General features: G+C 36.7%; 1 protein-coding gene across 1 annotated transcript in view; it reads right to left on the bottom strand.

The window, feature by feature from the left end:
* Positions 1-21,254, bottom strand: part of LOC150105008 (protein Obscurin-like) — a 790,953-nt gene that overhangs the window by 292,839 nt on the left and 476,860 nt on the right. The window contains exon 49 of the mRNA XM_090395103.1: positions 8,896-9,134. Coding sequence (XP_090251229.1) covers positions 8,896-9,134 — 239 coding nt within the window. The remainder of the gene's footprint in view (positions 1-8,895; positions 9,135-21,254) is intronic.

The following is a 21,254-nucleotide window of genomic DNA, read 5'->3' as shown; positions in this document are numbered from 1 at the left end:
ATTTGCTCTGAAAGAGAAGCGGGCCAGCTTGCCTCAAGAACTCCTGAATCACATGGTGGTAAACATGGTATGACATTGTGCAAACTGCATAGCAATTTGGAGTGGACATATTCCATACTGAAATGTCTTTCAGTATAGTTTTCTGTAAGTACTGTACATTAATTCCTTAACTAAGTTCTTAGGAAATTTGTAATTTTTGACAAAAACCTATTGCAATTTAATTTGTACAAAATTTATAACACTTTTTTGTGTTATATAATTTATTAGTATGGTGGCAATAAATTTATATCTACATTTAGTTGTAGTCATGGTAATTTTTTCATATACAGGTAAAAATGTAGTTTGTCCTTAGTTTTGTACACCAGTGTAATAAAAAATAGTAATAATAATAATTAGTGTAAAATACATTACAGTGCATATATTGTAATTTTGTAAATATTGTAATTTTGTAAATATTGATTTTTACAGGAGTACTTCGCATATTCTCTTCCATGACAACGACTATCATCAAAAGTTAAATATTTTTGGTATTAAAGCATGAATCAGCAGGCTTGCTATTAAGAATACATACACTCACAAAATAATATTCTAAAATAGAACAAAATAATTATTAAAATCTTCTGCGACCATAAAATTATGATGCTTACCTCTTTGGTAATGTTAAACTGAACTTAATAGTTACCAGAGGTAACTATTAATGTCATTTTATTTAATGGTATTAATTCACTGGATATAATACAAGCGAAATATCAGTAGATAAATAAATATTCATAATTTTCTTGTTAATCAGTGTTGTGAATTAATACCATTAAATAAATTGACATGAACTCCCAATACATTAGCCTTTCTACTAGTTTAGGAAATTTAAATGAACATACAGAATAATATTTTGAGTAAATAAGTGTTCTGGTGGGAAATGAAAGGAATTTGTTTTTTAAATGAAATATATTTATGGTGAATTGTCATCGAACTGTTGTTTTAATGAATTATTAGTTGAAGAAACTGTTGTTCTATGAAATTTTCCTGATGAAGAAATTGCAATTTAAATGCCTTGTTCATTTGTCTTTCAAGGAATTGTCATTCAGTAAAATGGCTTTTGATGAATTTTCCTGAAACTAGTCAAGACTGCAGGATCTCTCTTGAAAATCAAAGACAAAGCGATTATATTGGTTATGGACAAATTTTTCTATGACAGTCACCAGATTTCATACTCTCAAATCTCATATTCCTTCAATAATGTCAGCCTGGTTGGCCAAGTGGTTACCTGATCTCCAACCAACAGGATACAGGTTTGAATCCTGCCTGACATGGATTTTTGCAATTGTCTTTAGGTGGAAGATAAATTTCATTGTCTGGTGTGAGACTACCACCCAGTTAATTGGACCCCTGAAGTGGCCTTGAAAAACTTCCATATTTGGTCTCTAAAGCAGGGTTTCTGGAGACTATATAAAATAAATAAAAAATACAAAAAATAAATATATAAAATTGACAAAAGTAGAAAAAAAATCCTTAGCCCACTCATGGTACAATATGTACTATAGGCTTGCATAAAACCTTTCATGGTTGGGAACAACATAAAAGCCATATGAAAACTTCTCAGAAGAAAAGATAAGATATATGTGGAATTACAAAGTTAGTGATTATGAAATTCTTAGGAGACAGCTTTAAGCTATAGCTTAGAATGAGGTGTTAAGCAGAAGGGAGATAAATGCTATGTGGAAACTGAACAAAAGATATTTAACATGTGATTTGCAAATGTATTGTTATGGTCAAAAGAACTGAATAAAGTAGGTGTCAAATGGATGAATAAAAGGATTTATTATTATTATTATTTTTATTATTATGTGACACTTCCAGGGAGTCCAAAGACTCATCAAGGGAAGGCACCCACTCTACAACTCTTCGTCTCCACCACTCACCAATCATCCACCAACTACAATCATTGCTACCAACACCATCTACCGCCTACCACCACTAGTACTTTCACAAACAATCACAAACATCCATGCCTACAGTGGGATTCAAACCCACAGCCTTCTGGCTGGAGAGCAGATATGTTAACAACTCGGCCAACCAGATTGGCAAGATAGGTATCAGAAAGTTATATATGAAGGTGCAGTATCCTGAAAGAGGAACAATACACACTAGTGGTGTGTCTCAAGGTTTTGTATTTGGGCCATTGTTGTTCAGTTTGTGTATTATTTAGCATGAAATTTGAAAGAAGAGGATACTGTGGAGGCAGAACAAGGTAAGTAATTGCAACAATCAATTGCATGAGGAATATAAAGAGCAGGCCAGGAAGGTGACTTGTTAAGAACTGAAACACTGCAGTATGAACAGAAATTAGCAAATCAGGCCAAGTAAAACCCTATTGAGTTTTTCAGATATGTAAGTAGAAGGAGAAACGAATATGTTAAGATGATATTAATGGATGAAAATAGTAGAATGGTAACTGCTGCAGAAGACAGCAATTGAGGTATTCAGTGAACAATTTATAAAGGTGTTTCATCCTCATTAGGGTGAAATCATGTCAAGTGTAGAGGAGACATAGAGAGGATGGCTTAATTGTGAGTGAGCAGGAGGTATATGAGGAAATAAATAAGCTTGATGTCAATAAGGCAATATGATTTGATGACATATTACCACGTATCTTAAGGGAATGTTCCAGAGAATTCGTGGCAGCATTAAAATGCCTGTTTAATAAGAGTTTTACATCAGCAGAGGTTACAAGTGAGTAGAAAGAAGGTAAAATGGTTCCACTGCATAAAGGTATTGATAAGGCTGTGGCTACAAATTATAGTCCAATCTGTATATCCAGAGTTCCAGTTATAGAGAGATCAGTGAGAAAAGATACAGAAATCATTTGATAATAGCAGTTGTGGTTGATTATATTGGACTGTCACACGACAAGTTGTTAAATAAATTGAAATAGATGGCATTAGATAACAGACTAGTGAGTTGGATTTGTGACTGGCTATCAGAATAGGTATCAGAAAGTTGTATATGTAGGCGCAGTATCCCAAAAGAGGAATGATACACATTAGTGGTGTGCCTCAGGGTTTTGTATTTGGGCCATTGTTGTTCAGTTTGTGTATTAAAGATATTGGGATAGGTTTAACTGGTGATATACAACTGATTGCAAACAATGCAAAATTGGGGGAGAGCAATGTTGAGTCAAGCAGATGTTATCACCCTACAGAAAGACTTGAATTGATTGTACGAATGAGCAGTAAGTGGAACTATCAATTCAATTTTGCAAAGTGTAAGGTTTTGAAATTTGGTAAGCAACAATGGGATGCAAAGTATACCTTGGTGAGGAAACTTTAAAGGAGATAGAGGAGATGAGAGATCTGGGAGTGGTGGTGGTGGTGAAGAATCTGAAATTCAGAGACCACATTGCACAAATTGTAAAGTTCTCACATCGGATAATGGCAATGATGCTGAAGACTCCGACATGCAGAAATAGAGGTTATGATTCTATGGTATAAAATCTTGATCAGGTCTCATATGCATAATTGCATGCAGATTTGGTCATTGAGCTTCATGGTGATGAGAGTATGTTAGAAAATGGTCCATAGAAGATTCACAAAGGTGGTAAGTGGAATATGGAGTATGAAGACGGATTGAAAGAATGTGTAACTTTTATGAAGAGGAGGAAGAGAGGGGATATGATTGAAAATGAGACTTAAAAGTTTGTCAAGGGTTGTTGTTATTAGGTTAACATGGAAGAAATTTTTCATAGAACTGGAGAGAGATAGAACAAGAGGAAACTCTATTAGGAGGGTATGAGGAGCAGGTTCTTTATAGGGAGAGCGATTGGTTAGTGGAATGTATTGATGGAGTGTGTTGTGAATTATTAGACATACTGAATCAGTTTAAGGTAAGGTGGGATGAGCTTTGTGTGTGACAGTGTGTACCTCCCATAATGGGTCTCTCACTCAATGGATGTTAGATGTAATGATGATAATAATAATAATAAATCACATGATGTTTTAGGTAACTGTCTCTCAGTAGCTGCATAAATTTCACTTTCTTTCTTTCTTCCTTCCATATGTTCTTCTTTCCTTCTTCTTCTTCTTCTAATCTATGTTTGTATCGTTTGAAGTCTCTCATAATGGTACTTCTTGTGTTCACTGAACTAATTTTCTAATGCATATCATCCACATTTCATTTGCACTCCCAAGCTCTTATCTCACATATACAGCTTTACATGCACTGCTTTCCTCACCTCTACTTTCCTAGTGAACATCTACTCTTATTAGTTGCAATTCTGCTGTTATTATTTTGGAAAAGGCATATTTGTTGGGGTTGTGATTGAGATGGCTGTAGTATTTCAGGTAAGTTTTTTTATTAATAATTTAAAGTGTTTAAGATTTTAAGTGTTTATATGTAAGAGCTGTTGTAGACATTGTATGTGCTTGTATCATGTAATCTATATACAGTGGTACCTTGGTTTGTGAGCATAGTTCAATCCGGAAACATGCTCGTAATCCAAAGCACTCGTATATCAAAGCGAATTTCCCCATAAGAAATAATAGAAACTCAGATGAGTTGTTCCAAAACTCAAAAATATTCATATAAAAATGATTAATACAAAATACATAAAGTAATTGAATTTATTAATTACATTACAATTACATATTACAGAAATACAATTAATTGTATTGAGTAGGACGACTTTCATTGTCACTAACCGAATCACTGCTATCTGTCTCATCGCAATTAAAAACTTGCTGCGGCAGGTAACATTTGGAAACCATGAGCTTCTGAAACTCAGCAACGAATGCCACAGCTGCCTATGCATTTGAACTCGCAGCCTCTCCGTGCCTCACAACACTATGGATGCCACTTCTTTCAACCCTTTTCTTCATTGGGGTCATTCTTGTAGTACAGTTAATAAAGAACAGTGTCACTACATTTCGACACAAAATAAAAAAATGCTTTACGCACACACACGTGGTCACAACGCTAGCACGAATGAGGTATACTGATTGAGACCGCGCATGCAAGACGATTACCCACAATCCCGAGTGGCATGTGATCATGTGATGCTCAGCAGACAATGCGTATGGGTAATACAGTACTTGTATTGCAAGACGTTGCTATTTTATCAAGTTAAAATTTATTAAAAAATTTTGCTCATCTTGCGAAACACTCGCAGACCAAGTTACTTGCAATCCAAGGTACCACTGTATTTGTTTGTTTCAGTTTTGTTCTAAACTAGTTACTGGGATAGGAATCAAAAGCAAGATGGTGGAGGTTTTGAATATGAGCAATTTGTATTTTGATTTCAGTTATTCTGTAAAATGTGAAATATGCTATATATATTTTTTGGATTACATGGATATGTTGTGGAAGATTGTGGAAGCTCTTTTATCATCTCATAATGGATGCCATCAGGTCCTACTGCACTGGCATGAGAGAGCAAAATAGCTCTTGTTAGTTCCTCCTTAATGAATGGCTAATTATACTGTTCTTGCTCATTTGTAGAAAAGTTGGGCCACTGTTTCTCTATTTTTTCTTTCAATATCAAAAAGAAATCATGAATCAAGCAGCAGCTTCCTATCATGAAGACAGGAAGCTGCTGCTGATATTCTAGTAAAGCTTATTCCAGTGTCTGCAATGGCTATGGGTTCAGCAACAACACATCCATTGTTTCACAACACAACAGAACAAATTCACATTTGAAAGACTTTTTTCTTAGAATCAGTAGCAGATTTAAAAAACCAACCATCTTAATAAATATGGTTGTATTAAACTTCCCAAGATCTCATACGGAGGTAGCAGGGTTTTTTCTCCTGGAAACTAGGGTTTTTCATCCCGCATACAGACAAAACGGTCCTTCAGAACACACGGAATTTACAGACAAAAAATATTTGTTGTGGGGGTGGTGGTGGTTGTTGGTAGGTGGCGCTGATGTAGTTGATTGGTAGTGGTGGAGACGGAGAGTTGTATAGTAGGTGTCCTCCCGTGATGAGTCTTTGGACTTCTTGGAAGTGTCACTAATAATAATAATAATAAGATTTGGGAAACTTTAATTCTTAGCCCCCCCCCCCTCTGCCCAACAGCTAAAGCTAATCAATAACATCCATGGAGGATGCACTCTATGTATTTCATAATAAGTCAGTCGACCAATGCATTCCATAGAGGAGCACTCACAATCATAAAGTTCAGGTATGATGAAATTATCAGATGGTGGAACAGACATGTGTTTGAGTCTTATATTTTCTTAATTGCCACTTTCTAATCATAAGAGGATTTCAGGAAAGGTGTTGTGCTAGCTACCTTTCTTTTTGTATCCTGATATGATATATTTTGTTCTGTTTTTATCTTCTGAATTTTTTTTCCATCCTTCAACCTCCGGTATGCATGGGAGTAGGCTGGATGGACTCTCTGACAATTGACACTATAGAGTTCTTTGCAAAACAAGTATTATTATCATATTCTTTGCTACCACATTGGGCACAGGTGGTAGAACCATGACAGGCAGTAGGGGGTATGCCTATATTTCTGACATTTAAAGCATATAAGTGGGTTAGGGATGTAGAGCTTAACAGGACAGTTGAGATATCCTGCTTTTATCAGTGTTGGAGGTTTGAATGTATCAAAAGTAAGGATGATGTTCCTGGCAGAAATCCGGTGACCATTCCTGTGAATCAGGATGCATCTCATACCTATCACTCCTTCATCTTTAAACTCTGGACATATCTTCTCATCTGGAACATCAAGGAGATCTCATTTTGATATCACACTTCTAGCACAGTTAATTGTTTTAAGATATTACTATAATTGGTATTCCATCCATTAATGCTGTTTTCCATAATTTTCCTGACTGTTGCTGACATGATGTTTCAACAATAATATCAAAAGAAAATAAATAAATAGTTTTTTAACTGCTTTGGGAGATCCTGCCAGTCTTTCTAAACTCTTTTGAATAAAGAAAGGTGAGATTTTCCTATTGGGCTTTTCGCCTGTTGCATGGATGTTGAGAAACACAGATACATTTATATTGGTGTCAGATGCCTTTTGGTTCTTATTTCTGTTATCAAATGATGTAACTATGGTATCTGTACTTGTGAGGGCCCCCCTTGAAAAATCTGAGGATAAACAATTCATGCTCAAAGGGTTTTTTTTGTTGTTGTTCATACACCAGAGCTCCCCATCCACCACTGCCACTGAGCCACACATGTACACCCACTATCTGGGAAGCAATAAAAGTGCTCAGAAGTGGAATGCCAGAGTTACCACAGATCAAGTTGGAGACTTACTGCAATAGCATTGACCCTTGTAAGCAAGCCCATCAGCTGACTGATTTTTGCTGAGTCATCCAAGACTGCCTGTCTTGCTAAAGCAGGGAGATCAAGCATGGCAAACACAGCAGCAGAACATTAGATGCCGGTGATGGTGGTCTGAATGACAGGACAGTAAAAAAGACTCAGAAGAAATAGAGCAAAGAATATGAGAAACAAAGCAAAGAATAAGAACAAAATGGAAAGAACAGGAACGAAATGGGACAGCAACTGAGGGATCCCCTTCACCATGAGAGGAATAGTGGTGCCAGATCCTGGAGGGTTAGGCATGAGGACAGATTGAAGAAATGGCATTTGCAGAACCTAGTAACCTCATAGTGGATAAAATCAGAAAGAGTGGTAATATGATTGAGAATATAAATTGGTATGAATTGTTACCAATTAATGTGGGAAAAATTTTCACAGAGCAAAGGAAAATGGTAGCAGATTGCACACGCAAGACTATTCCTGCAAGTTGTATAAAGACAGGGATATGAGAAGTATTTCTTCCATGGAGATGTGCAGTGCCTAAGTGTAGTGAGTGCAGAAGCATTGTGAATCAATTTGAAGCAGTTTGATGAGCAATGTATGTGACTAAAGACCTCCCACTATGAGTCTAAGGGTAATAATCATTATCATCATAATAAAGAATGCATATCACATTTTAATACTAGAGAAATGACTTCACAGAGCAGCATTCAAATTTATGAATATAAACAGGGTGGCCTATAAGGGCCCAAGGAGTTTAAACATTTAATAACTTTTTTTATTTATTCATTATTTTATTATAATAAAATACAGAACTGGAGATTTTTTTTATTAGTTATGAAAACCGCATCATATAAGCCTTCCATTTTTGGAGTTCACAAATATGGGACTTTTCTACAGCATGTTTCATGACAGCTGTTCATGTTTCTGACTGCAATGCTCTAATTTCTGCATGAATGGTCTCCTTCAGCTGGTGGACTGTCTGGAGCCTGTTCATATATACTTTTTCCTTTAGTAACCTCATAGGAAGAAATTGTGAGCCATCAGATCTTGAGAAAGTGATGGCCCATTAATTTTTTTGCAGATCTTTGCAAAATTCTTCGCTCATCAAAAATTCGCCTTAGAAATTCTATTGTGGCTCTAGTGGTGTGGGCAGTGGCTGAAACCACATCTTGGGTCTGTCCTCTACCACAGGGTGTACAAAATTTCAATTGTGGCCTGATATTGCTCTCCAGTGACTGTCACTTAAAAGAGGTAAGGCCCAGCGATTCTTTGTGACGTTGCAGCACACCAGCCTGTAAACCTGAGGGATACAATTCACACTGCTGAACAATTGTTCGATTATCTGAACGTTAATCCTGCAATTCTGCTTGCTTATGAAACCGTTGAGATCAAAGTGAGCCTCATTAGACATAATCAGATGGTAGATAAAATCTTTTTCTTCTCTGGCCAATTATTGAAAGCAGACTGCAAAATTTACTTTTCTGATTAATTTCCATAATTTCCCAATTGTTCTAAGAATACCTGAAAAAAATAAAATGAAAAAATTAATAATAAAAAAAAAGTTATTCACCATTTAAACCCCTTTGTGACTTGTTTAAACTTATTTATGATTTACCTAAATGATACAGTGGCTCTTGATCGATCCTCTCCTACTAAATTTTTGGCTCTACACTCATATATTCCAGCATCAGATGTTTTAGGGCTGTCTACATGTAGTGAACACAATCCATTTTCATAATGCATTGCATATTTGTGACCTGGCTCTATTAAGTCATTATTGAAGTACCATTCAATATCTGGACTTGGATGGCCTTTTAATCTACAGGACAAAGTGACTGGTTTGGTCACAGGAACCTATAACAAGTAACAGAAATTAGAATAAATTACAAATAACAAATTATGACAGTAAATAATATACATCAGACAGGCAAACACACACACACACACATGCACGCACATGTATGCATGCAGAGCACCTGTGTATTTTGATATAGAGCTGATATTATATTGAATATTATCAGATATTCAGTGTTTGATGCAATTCAATATGATACTTGAATAGTATAAAGTAAGTATTCCCTTTTTGAAATTGTAGGTCATTTGTGTGTGTGTGTGTGCATGTGTGCGCGCGTGCTTGTGTGCGTGTGCATGCGTGCGCGCATGTGTGTAATGTTAAAGTAAACTAAAGCCTTATAATTAATCAAGCAAAGGACACACAATTTTTTTTATATATTTTTATCTTTATTTTTTAAAGTAGGTTATTATTCTCAAATTATCATACTGTAGAAAGATATGATCCTCTTGCAACAATCATTCTTCTGACTCCATGGTAGTCATGTTGCAACAGTAACTTCTGTATATTTCATTATTATTATATTATTATTATTATTATTCAGGCCTCCATGGAGTCAAAAGACTCATCGTGGGAGGTCCTTCCTAAGAAACACAAAGTCCATCAAGACGCATCGATAGGCAATGCATTATATGGTTCAACCACCCTCCATGCAAAAAAAACACTCCTCACCCTCTTGCTCACAGATTCATTTCAAACTTCCAGGGATGGCCTCTTGTCATCACTCCTTCCCGCTGTTCAACCAAGCAAAAGAAGTTCCCAGTATCAACCCTGTAACCACCTCTCAACAGTTTAAAAGTCTCAATCATATCACCTCTCCTTCTTCTATCCACCAAACTCTGCAGTCCACATTCCTTCACAAATCCTCATAACTATCATTGTACATTCCTGAAACCATCTTTGTTATCTGTCTTTGTACCCTTTCCACAGTTAATTTATCCCCTTCAAATCCTGGGGACTAAATCTGAAAACAATAGTCTAAGTGTGGTCTGATAGGGGTTTTATACAACGGAATGATAACTGTTTTATCTCTGCAGGTCAACGTCCTTCTCAATATTGCAGCAATTCTCTGTGTTACCTTCACCACCTTTGCAATATGTCCCCTAAATTTCAGGTTTCTATCAATCATCAACCCCAGATCTCTTGTCTTCCCTACTTCCTCCAGTATAACTCCTCCCATAGCGTATGCAGTGTCCCATCGATGTTTCCCAAACCTCAAGACCTTACATTTTGCTGCATTAAACCGACAATCCCCCATTCATTTGCCCTATCTAGCTTATTCAAATCCTCTTGCAGGGCTGCCGCATCTGCACTATTACTAATAATCTTTCCCAGCTTCGCATCATCCGCAAACAACTGAATATCCTCTTGCAATTCACTGACAATGTCATTGATATAAAGGTTAAACAATATAGGTCCCAGTACTGAGCTCTATGGGACACTACTTCTAACCCTCTGCTTCCTTTAAACTTCCCCGCCATACACAACTCTCTGATACTTATCAGACAGCCAATCCTGAATCCAGTTGACCAGCTGACCAACTGTGCTGCAACTTAAATATCAGCTTAACATGTGGCACCCTGTCAAATGCCTTCGCTAAGTCTAAGAAAATTGCAGTATATGCCTTTCCCTCATCTAATGCTCTTGTAACTTTATCATAAAAGACTAGCATATTGCTAAAACAAAAGCACCCCTTCACAAATCCATGTTGACTCTCACAAATAACATTACCCTCATCTGCCCAATGCTGCATACAGTCCTTCACTTTCTCCAAGATCTTACTAACTACCGATGACACACAAACTGGCCTATAATTAGACACTTCCAGTCTGCTACCGCCCTTATGCAATGGCACTATCTTACCTTCCGTTCATTCCATGAGCACCTTTCCCGCAGCCAGATTTTAATTGAAAAGCCAGGTCAAAGGCAATGTCAGTTCCCTAGCACATTCTCTCAAAACTCGTGGTGAAATACCATCCAGTCCCATAGCTTTACTGACATCCAGAGTACTCGGTATTTGAAACACACTCTCCTCCTGTACCTCTAAACCTCGAACCTGCCCTATCCCTCTGGCATTAAAACTGACTCCTCCAGGATGAAATACTCCAATAAAGTGCTCATTGAACAATTCCACTATGTTCTCTCCATCAGTCTCATCACTCTATTCCCATTTTTATCCCACAATATCATTCTTCCACAGTCATTTCTCCTCCTACTGGCTACATATCTAAAACATTCCCTAGGATTTTCTTTGGATCTTAGGGCCAATCTCCTCTCATATTCCAGTTTCGTCTTCCTTACCATACTAGTCACTCTTCTGGCCTGTGTCTTATACTCTTCATGCATCTTCTCTTCACCTGTCTCCTTATATATATCTCTTCCATAGCCTCTTTGTCGCATGTAATTCCTGTTTAACACGTTTGCTGCCACGTTCCTCAGGCATAGTTTGTTCCTGCATGCCAAGCGCTTTTGCGTTTTCAAGGTCACTACGAGTAATCTCATAGCCGGCTTATCAGACAGAATTTTGTTTCATACGCCAACTCCGAGTAATCTCGTATAACCTCCACCCATATATTACATGCACTGACGAATGTGTTTATTGCGTCTAGTCTCTAAACACCTTCAGTTTCGCCATGACCAGTAAAGAAAACTTACTGATAAAGAATTAGAAGTTTACGTAATATGAGTGATGATGAATTTAATGAATTCATCATCGCAAATGGAAGGATAAGAGGGAAGTTCTTTCCATTTCAAATATGCACAAATTTTAAATGGTTCAAGCAAAAAATCGGAATGGTAAAATTTCATTAAAACCAAATATCTTTATGGACTATTATTTGGGTATGTCAGGCATCGATCTTTCTGATCAAATGCTTTCTTACTATTCCCCCTTGCGAAAGACAATTAGATGGCCAAAGAAATTGGCAATACGCATTTTTCATATATTCATTCAAAATGCGCATAAATTTTATAATATAATTATTGGAAATGCAATGACTGCGTTAAAATTTAGAGATCAATTTATCTCAGTTTTTGTTGGAATGGATGAGCTTACGGCATCACAGATTATCAGCAGGATTCAGGAATTATTTGGAAATTTTACCACCTACAGAAAAAAATATTCGCCGAAAAAGCCATGCCGAGTATGTACACAAAACAAACAACGACACGAAATATGTTATTAATGTCCTGATTGCCAGGAAAAACCACCATTGTGTGTGGAAAATTGTTTTAAAGTGTATCATTTGTAATTTGAATAAATTGGTTTTTATTTTATTGATTTCATTTTATTATTTTTATTATTTTTATCAGTTTTAAATTGATTTACAAATTACGTGTCATACTACAGATTAGCTCGCGCTTGGCATAGGAGGTTGGTAATCGACATAAAAGTATATTCGTGGTTGGCTTCTGAGGCACATATATAATATACTATATTTTAGTTGAAATTATTTCCCTTCTACCAAGCCCCCCAGACATGATCTCCGCTTTATTCAGAATCCAAAGGTCCAAATTAAGGTAATTATACTAAGGGTTAACTCGTGTTTGGCATAGGAGGTCAGTAAATCAACATACAAGTATACTCATAGTTGGCTTGTAAAGCTCATATATGAACTACGAGTATACTCGTAGTTGGCAGTGCACGTGTTAATATAGTTTGTCATCCACTTTACTCCAAATTGTGTCCTCTTCTTTATTCATGGTATACAACTTACCATTGCTGCTAAGAAATATTCTTTCATAATTTCCCATGCACTAATGATATCCCGGCCTTCCAATTCCTCCCTTCATGAAACTTCCCCAAGTTGCCATCTTAGACTATTATAATCACCTGCCTTATAATTCCACATACATTCCCTTCTCTTTGATACTCCTGCATGTCTATTCATTTTTCAAGTCAAAACCATATAGTCACTCTCTCCAACTGGTGGGAGAGATGTCATCTCAGTTATTATCAACTCTTCTGATGCTATGACCAAATCCAAAATTCTTGAACCTCTTGTTCCCTCTATTACATGTTGCCTAAGACATTTGTTTCCCTCAAGAATTCTAGAAATTCTATTCCCTTATTGCTACATGCATCTTCCTCGCCCGAGTTTATACATGGTGTCCCAAAATTCACGCAAGAAGTAATTTTGATAGAAAACACAGGTTTTTAATTCAAAATTGTAATTTCTTATTGATTCATAAAGTATACAGTATAGGGTTATGCATGGAATAGCATATCGGGTAAATGGCCTCCACGGCTTTGCTGGCACATACGCACTCTTTTGTCGAAATTTTCCATGACCGTTTTGCATAAATGTGGCTGAATTTCGTTGATATAGCACTCAATTTCCTCCTTCAAGGCGTCGGTGGTCATGGGCTTGTTGGCATAAACTTTAGACTTCAAAAAAACGCAAAGAAAAAAGTCCAATGGTGTTAAGTCACATGATCTGCGCAGCCAATTCTGATCACCAAAATGGGAAATTACACGACCAGGAAATGACTCATGCAGTAATCGAATTGTTTCTCGGACTGAATGGCATGTGGCACCATCTTGTTGAAACCACATGTCGCCCACATCCATATCTTGCAATTTGGCACAAAAAACTGGATTATCATGTCGTGATAGAGAGCACCATTAACTGTTATTGCCTTACCAGCCGCATTTTCAAAAAAAAATGGACCGATGATGCCTCCAGTCCCAAATCTGCACCAAACAGTGACACGTTGTGGATGCATTTGTATCTCAACAATCACTCATGGATTTTCTGAACCCCAAATGCAACAATTTTGTCGATTAACGAAGCCATCAAGATGAAAATGAGCCTCATCGCTGTAGATGATTTTGTTCGAAAAATAAGCATCCACTTGTTGTTCCATAATCCATTCAACGAACTCTCTTCGCTGTGTGTGGTCAGTAGGCTTCAGTTCTTGAGTCAATTGAACTTTGTAAGCATAAAGATGCAAATCTTTCATGAGAATACGCCGTAGAGAGCTTCTCAAAATGCCCAATTCAAGACCACGGGGCCTAATTGATGTTCCTGAACTCTCAGCAACACTCCCACGAACTGCTTCGATATTTTCTGTTGAACGACTTGTTGAAGGATGACCAGAGTGTATAAGATCACTAATTGATCCAGTCAGTTATCTTGAATTTTTTAATTAATCTTTTCACAGTTGATGAAGTTAAATCACTATTCTGACCATATTTTGTACGAAAATTGCGAACTAAACCTTCATTATTTTTAAAATATTGCTCAACAATGAAAATGCGTTGTTCTTTCGTGTAGCGCTCCATTTTTAATAACCCTGAACTGTCAGCTGTCACACTGTCTTTTTTTCTCGTTGGCAACACTTTACTGCACAAATGGTGCTAAATTTAAATCTTGCGTGAATTTTGGGACACTCTGTACTACTGTAGTGAAAATCTCCCATAACAATCTTTCTTCTTGTACTTGCCAAACTCAACTGTCTAAACATTTCCTGGTTCCTACCCTCTGTGCTCCTGGGTCTGTAGCAACACCCAACTAAATATTCTGTCTTGCCCACCTCTACCTCACACCATATGCTTTCAAAATCATTAGTGCCACTGCCTTCCAAAGTCTCCACTCTTAGAGGACATAGGTCATCACTTATCATAAGCAGTACTCCACCACCACACTTTCCCTTCCTATCCTGCCAAAAAATGCTGTACCCAGCGAATTCTATTCCTGTCATTATATCCTCTTGTGTCAACCACATCTCAGTGATCCAAATAATTTTTGGCCAGGCTGATGCTATCTGCACCACCAATTCCTCTCCTTTATTCTGGATACTCCTGGCATTAGTATAAAGCATAAATGTCATTGTTTCTATACCCAGCATTATCCCCTCTAGACTCCACTGGGCTCAGTGTTAGCTGATGTTGTCTGCCAAGTACCCATTCCCACAAGAGGCCACCCCTGCTACCATCCTCCCTGGGATATGCTGACTTGTTAAGAACAGCAATCTCTCCAGATGCCTACATCCTTCCTCATTCAAATGTAAGTGGTCTCTCGCATTCAATTCCTCTCTGTCCTCAAACACACTCCAAGCATCCACATATACCAGTCCTCTCTTGTCACACATTCTAGCTATTATGTCATTCAATATTACTGCTCTTCTGCTCAGCTCATCATTATCATACCTAGGCAACACATACACTATCTTTCCTCTGTGTCTTCTTTCGTACCACCTCAAGCAAGAATCTCATATCTCTCGCTACCCTATTTACACCACCACTCAAGTCATTTGTTCCCACCATCACAATCATCTCATCCACCCTTTCACCTCTCTTAACTACGAAAGCCACACTTTCTATCGTTCCTCCTGGCAAACGCTCCTCACGCATCCTATCTTGAACACCACAAGTCATTGAGTCCCCATACATTATACCTCTTACCATTCCCTCTCTCCTACTGTTTCCATTTTCTCATCTTCTTTCATTCCCAGACCTCTCTCTCATTCCCTCTCTCCTACTGTTTCCATTTTCTCCTCTTCTAGCACTCCCATACCTCTCTCTCTCTCTCTCATTCCATCTCTCCTCTTCTAGCACTCCCATACCTCTCTCTCATTCCGTCTCTCCTACTGTTTCCATTTTCTCCTCTTTTGGCACTCCCATACCTCTCTCTCTCTCTCTCTCATTCTGTCTCTCCTACTGTTTCCATTCTCTCCTCTTCTAGCACAAAAATGATGCAGAAAAAGAAGAGATGATCAGTTGACAATATGGAAAGGCATTTGGCAGTGCACTGCACAAACTATTATATAAACTTCAATAGCTGGGGATGGATGTGAAGTTAATTATGTGAATAAGGGATTGGCTGAGAGTAGGACATCAAAGAATGGCATATGGTGGAGCAGGCTCACAGAGAAGGCAGTTCAACAATAGTGTGCCATATTGCTCTATACTTAGCACACTGCTAGTTTAATCTATACATGGATGTTGAGAATGATTTGGTGGGGGCATCCAGTTGTTTTCTGATGATGCTAAACTGAAGAGGATAACAGAAAGTAAGAGTGATGCAGAGATCCTGCAGGATGAATTATCCTTTATCCATAAGTCAGTCTTGGTGTCAAAGGATAATGGTTGCCAATTCAATGCAGCAAATTGTAAGGTTGTGAACTACAAAAAGATCACATGCTGTATATTATGTTCAGGACTGTGTAGCAAGAAATTGATAATATAGTTATGGAAATATTTAGGGGTTGGTAGTCAGAGAGCTGAAGTTTAGAGGATATACTGCAAATTGGAAAAATAGCTCAAATGATCTTGGGTGCTGAAAATACACTTTCACAAGTAGGGATAAGAAAGTTATTGTTTCTATTTATATTTGTAAAAAAAGTTTTGCTGCTGAGTTACAAAGTATGAGGGTGGTCTGGAAAGTTCTGATAAACACCTAGAACAAAAATTAATTTTGTCTTCTTATATATATATATATATATATATATATATATATATATATATATATATATATATATATATATATATATATATATCTTATATGTATAAGATATGTTCTTTCTTGTGGTTATATCAGTTGTTTTAATATAATTTTTGTTCTAGGAGTTTATCAGAACTTTCAAGATCCCCCTGTATATTCTTGTTTTAATCCTTTCCCAAGTGTAAGCAAAGTTTATGAATGGAGTATCTTCAAAACTAGTATCTATAAATGTTGAAACCAGTCTAGGTAGTGATCATTTATTATTATTATTATTATTATTATTATTATATAACACCTCCAGAGAGTCCAAAGACTCATCCAGGGAGGGTACCTGCTCTACAACTCTCAATCTCCACCACTCCACCAGCTGCAACTACCTTCATCATCTACACCAACGCCATCTACCACCGACCACCACTAGTATTTTCAGAAACAAACACCCATGCCCACGGTGGGATTCAAACCCGCAACCTTTTGGCTGGAGAGAGGATATGCTAACCACTCGGCCATCCAGGCTGGCGATTTAAGTGATTTAATTTATTATGTGATTTAATCACATATACAGCAGATAATGAAAATGATGTCTCATTAGACATGAACCACATCAGAAACTACAAAGAGTTTGCATCCATTGATGATAGTCTTCAATACTAGCATAAAAATAAAAAAATTGAGAAGGAAATTGCTGCAAAACATCCATTAAAAAAACCACAAAAGTGATGAGGATGATATTCCTGAACTTGAACGAGTGCCTACCCAGGATACTAGAAAATTTCTTACTGGATTACAACTATATCATGCAGGAAGGCAATGTTATTATCTGCACTAAATAAATTGGATGGGAAATATCAAAGACTGGACCTTTTTGTCTTATGATATAAGAGAGAAGCACAAAACTAAATACTGGAAGCTCATGGTATTCAACCTCCTGGAAGGAGATGACACCTGACAATACAAGAAGAAATACCTGCTGATTTTATTTATGGTCATTTAAAAAAAAAAAAAAAAAAAGGCCATACACCATCAGTTCCAACAACATCATTAACTGTTAATGATATTATTTTTATGCCAAATGTTTTACTTAATTAAAACCAGTTGTTTATCTATAAGTTATTAATTTTGCTACCCAATAAATGAAAAACTTGTCCAAACTTGTATTTTGTTTATGCACATACATCTTTTTTGAACTCTTGATGTGCAATTTCATTTAATAGGGGACACCTGCTTAATTGGGCCAAATTATGCAAATTCCAGTTGTGGCCCAATTAAATGGAATCCACTGTATATAGTTATGCACTATTCCTTTCCGGCTAAAATGCAGTGGTAAACAATAATTGATGCTTCCTAAAATATATATAAAACAGTTAATTATTTTATATTTATTTTTTATATTAAACTAAAATTTGAGATAGTTGAAATCACTATTTGAGATAGTTAAAATAAAAATATCAGTTATTTATAAATTTTATCGTCTGTAAAGTGATAACATCAGAGAAATAGGTCTCATTAGCTGATAAAAACATATGCTAAGTTACATAAAATATCGAATAAATTTATATCTTATAAATAAATTAATTGATAGTATTGTTTTTATACCACCTATGATGAAAAATAAGTAAGCCTAAAGAATAAGAAAGCAACTGTGTTTTCAAACAGTTGCTTTCTTATTGTAATATGTGTTAGAGAGTAATAATGAATATTAAAAATATACAATTTTTTTTTGTTTATTAAATATTTAGAAATGAAAACATTAACTTATTTAGTTAATTTTTAATATAACTAAAGAGCAAAGCATCCATGCTCAATAACTGATGTAGTTAAAACTGAATGTTGTCAAATTAAACAATTTCCATAATGTTTTTGCATTATGGGAAACTGAGGCAAATGATGTGAAGTCAATGGCCGTTATATGCAAGTAGACTAGTAATGAAGATACTTCATATGCAAAGTTTGTTTGCAAGGGTAAATGATTTGTTTGTTTGTTTGTATGGATAAATGATTAAAACAATAATATAATTTCTTGTCACGTATAATATCCTTGTTTATATAATTTTAGTATTATCACATTTAGATGGCTGTGCTCAGATTTAGTTAGCTGTTTGTGAGGATGAAGAAGTGCTGAAGTGAATACAGAAACAGATGACCAATATATGATAGTGTGAGAGAGAGCAAGACAGAGAGAGAGAGAACAATTGGAAGGTCACCACTCAAAGTTGAGTAAGAATGTGATTACCAATGTGTGTCAATAATGATAGATGTTGGCAGTTGATCATCTGTAGTTGTATAGCTTAATTCACCACATCAAAGAAATAAAATAAATTATTTAGTTAGTTAGTTGCTAATATTGCACTAAACACAAATAATTATCACAGTATTTGAGAACTAACAGTCATTCTTTAATAGAAACAATTAAAAAAATCTTAAATTATTATTTTAAACTGTTCTCACTAAAAACTGATAGGGATTGCACACTGTGAGAAACTGCTCCGAAGATGATAAGTATAAAGCAGCAAATATTAGCAGCTAAATAAATATTTTTTTAATTAACAATTCCTTACACAATTTTTGGGTACTTCCTTGGAAGAGATGTTTAGGCAATTGAGCTTGGCAAGTGCAAGAAGAATGATTTTTATGGGAGATTTTAACTACAGCAGTATAAGCTAGGAAGATAGAATTTCTGGAATTCTTGAGGGACAAATGTCTTTGGCAGCATGTGATGGAGAGAACAAGAGGTTCAAGAGTTTTGGATTTGGTCATAGCATCAGAAGAGCTGATAATAAGTGAGATGACTCTCTCACCAGTTGGAGAGAGTGACCATGTGGTTTTGACTTGGAAGATGAACAGACATGCAGGTGTATCAAAGAAAAAGGAACGTATGTGGAATTATAAGGCAGGTGATTATAGTAGTCTTAGGTATCAACTAGGGGCAGTTCCATGGCGGGCAGAATTGGAAAGCCAGGATATCATTAGTGCTTGGGAAATTGTGAAAGAATATTTGTTAGCAGCAATAGTAAGCTGTATTCCACGGGTGAAGAAGTGGACACAATTTGGTGTAAAGTAGATGAAAAACGATATCAAACAGGAACTGCAGTTGAAAAAGAGATTATGGAAGATATACAAGGAAAGGGGCGGAGGACAGATACACGAAGAATATAAGATGCAGGCCAGGAGAGTGACCAGAATGGTGAGGAAGGCAAAACTGGAATATGAAAGAGATTGGCACTAAGTTCCAAAGAAAATCCTAAGGAATTTTTTTAGCTATGTGGCCAGTAGGTGGAGAAACGATTGTGGAAGAATGATATTACGGGATAAAAATGAGAATAGTGTGACTGATGCAGAAGACATAGTGGAGTTGTTCAATGAGCACTTTATTGGAGTATTTCATCCTAGAGGAAGTTTTAATACTAGAGGGATAGGGCAGGATTAGGGTTTAGACATGCAAGAGGAGAGTATGTTCCAAATAATGAGTACTCTGGATACCAATAAAGCTGTTGGACTGGATGATATTTCACCACAGATTTTGAGAGAATGTGCTAAAGAACTGACAGCATCATTGACCTGGCTTTTCAATAGAAGTCTGGCTATGGGAAAGGTGCCCAGGGAATGGAAGGAAGGTAGGATAGTGCTGCTGCATAAGGGTAGTAGTAGACTGGAAGTGTCTAATTATAGGCCTATTTGTGTGTCATCAGTAGTTAAGGTCTTCGAGAAATTAGTGAGGGACTACATACAGCATTGGGTAGATGAGGGTAATGTTATCTGTGAGAATCAACATGGATTTGTTAAGGGGCGCTGTTGCTTTAGTAATATGATTGTCTTTTATAATAAAGTGACAAGAGTAGTTGATGAGGGAAAGGCATATACTGCCATTTTTTTGGATTTTGCAAAGGCGTTTGACAGGGTGGCACATGATAAGCTGCTATTTAAGTTGCAGTGCATGGGTTTAAATGTCGGGTTAGTTGAATGGATTCAGGATTGGCTGACTGATAGGTATCAGAGAGATGTGTATGATGGGGCAATATCAAATAAGCAGAAGGTTACAAGTGGGGTTCCACAGGTCTCAGTACTGGGACCTGTATTGTTCAATCTTTATATCAATGATATTGTCAGTGGATTGCAAGGGGACATTCAGTTTTTTGCAGATGATGTGAAATTCGGAAGGGTTATCAGTAATAGTGCAGATGTGGCAGCCCTGCAAGAGGATTTGAATAAACTAGACAGATGGGCAAATAAATGGGGTCATCGGTTCAATGCAGAAAAATGTAAAGTCTTGAAGTTTGGGATCCATCGATGGGAGGATGCGTACTCGATTGGAGGAGTTGTACTGGAGGAGGTAGGGGAGACAAGAGATCTGGGGGTGATGATTGATAGAAAACTGAAATTCAGGGAGCATATTGCAAAGGTGATGAGGGTAACTCAGAGGATTGCTGCAATACTGAGAAGGATGCTGACCTGCAGAGATAAAAGAGTTATCATTCTGTTGTATAAGACCCTGATGAGACCACACTTAGACTATTGTTCTCAGGTTTGGTCCCCAGGATTTGAAGGGGATAAATTAACTGTGGAAAGGGTAAAAAGACGGATGACAAAGATGGTTTCAGGACTACAATTTTGGTTATGAGGATCGGCTGAGGGAATGTGGACTGCAGAGTTTGGTGGATAGAAGAAGGAGAGGTGATA

This window comes from Typopeltis vanoorti, chromosome 7, assembly GCF_054136105.1.
Source record: "Typopeltis vanoorti isolate ZY-2024b chromosome 7, IOZ_Tvanoo_1.0, whole genome shotgun sequence".
Lineage (NCBI taxonomy): Eukaryota > Metazoa > Arthropoda > Arachnida > Uropygi > Thelyphonidae > Typopeltis > Typopeltis vanoorti.
The sequence above is the reverse complement of the archived record's forward strand: the minus strand, read 5'-3'. Positions and strand labels throughout refer to the sequence as shown.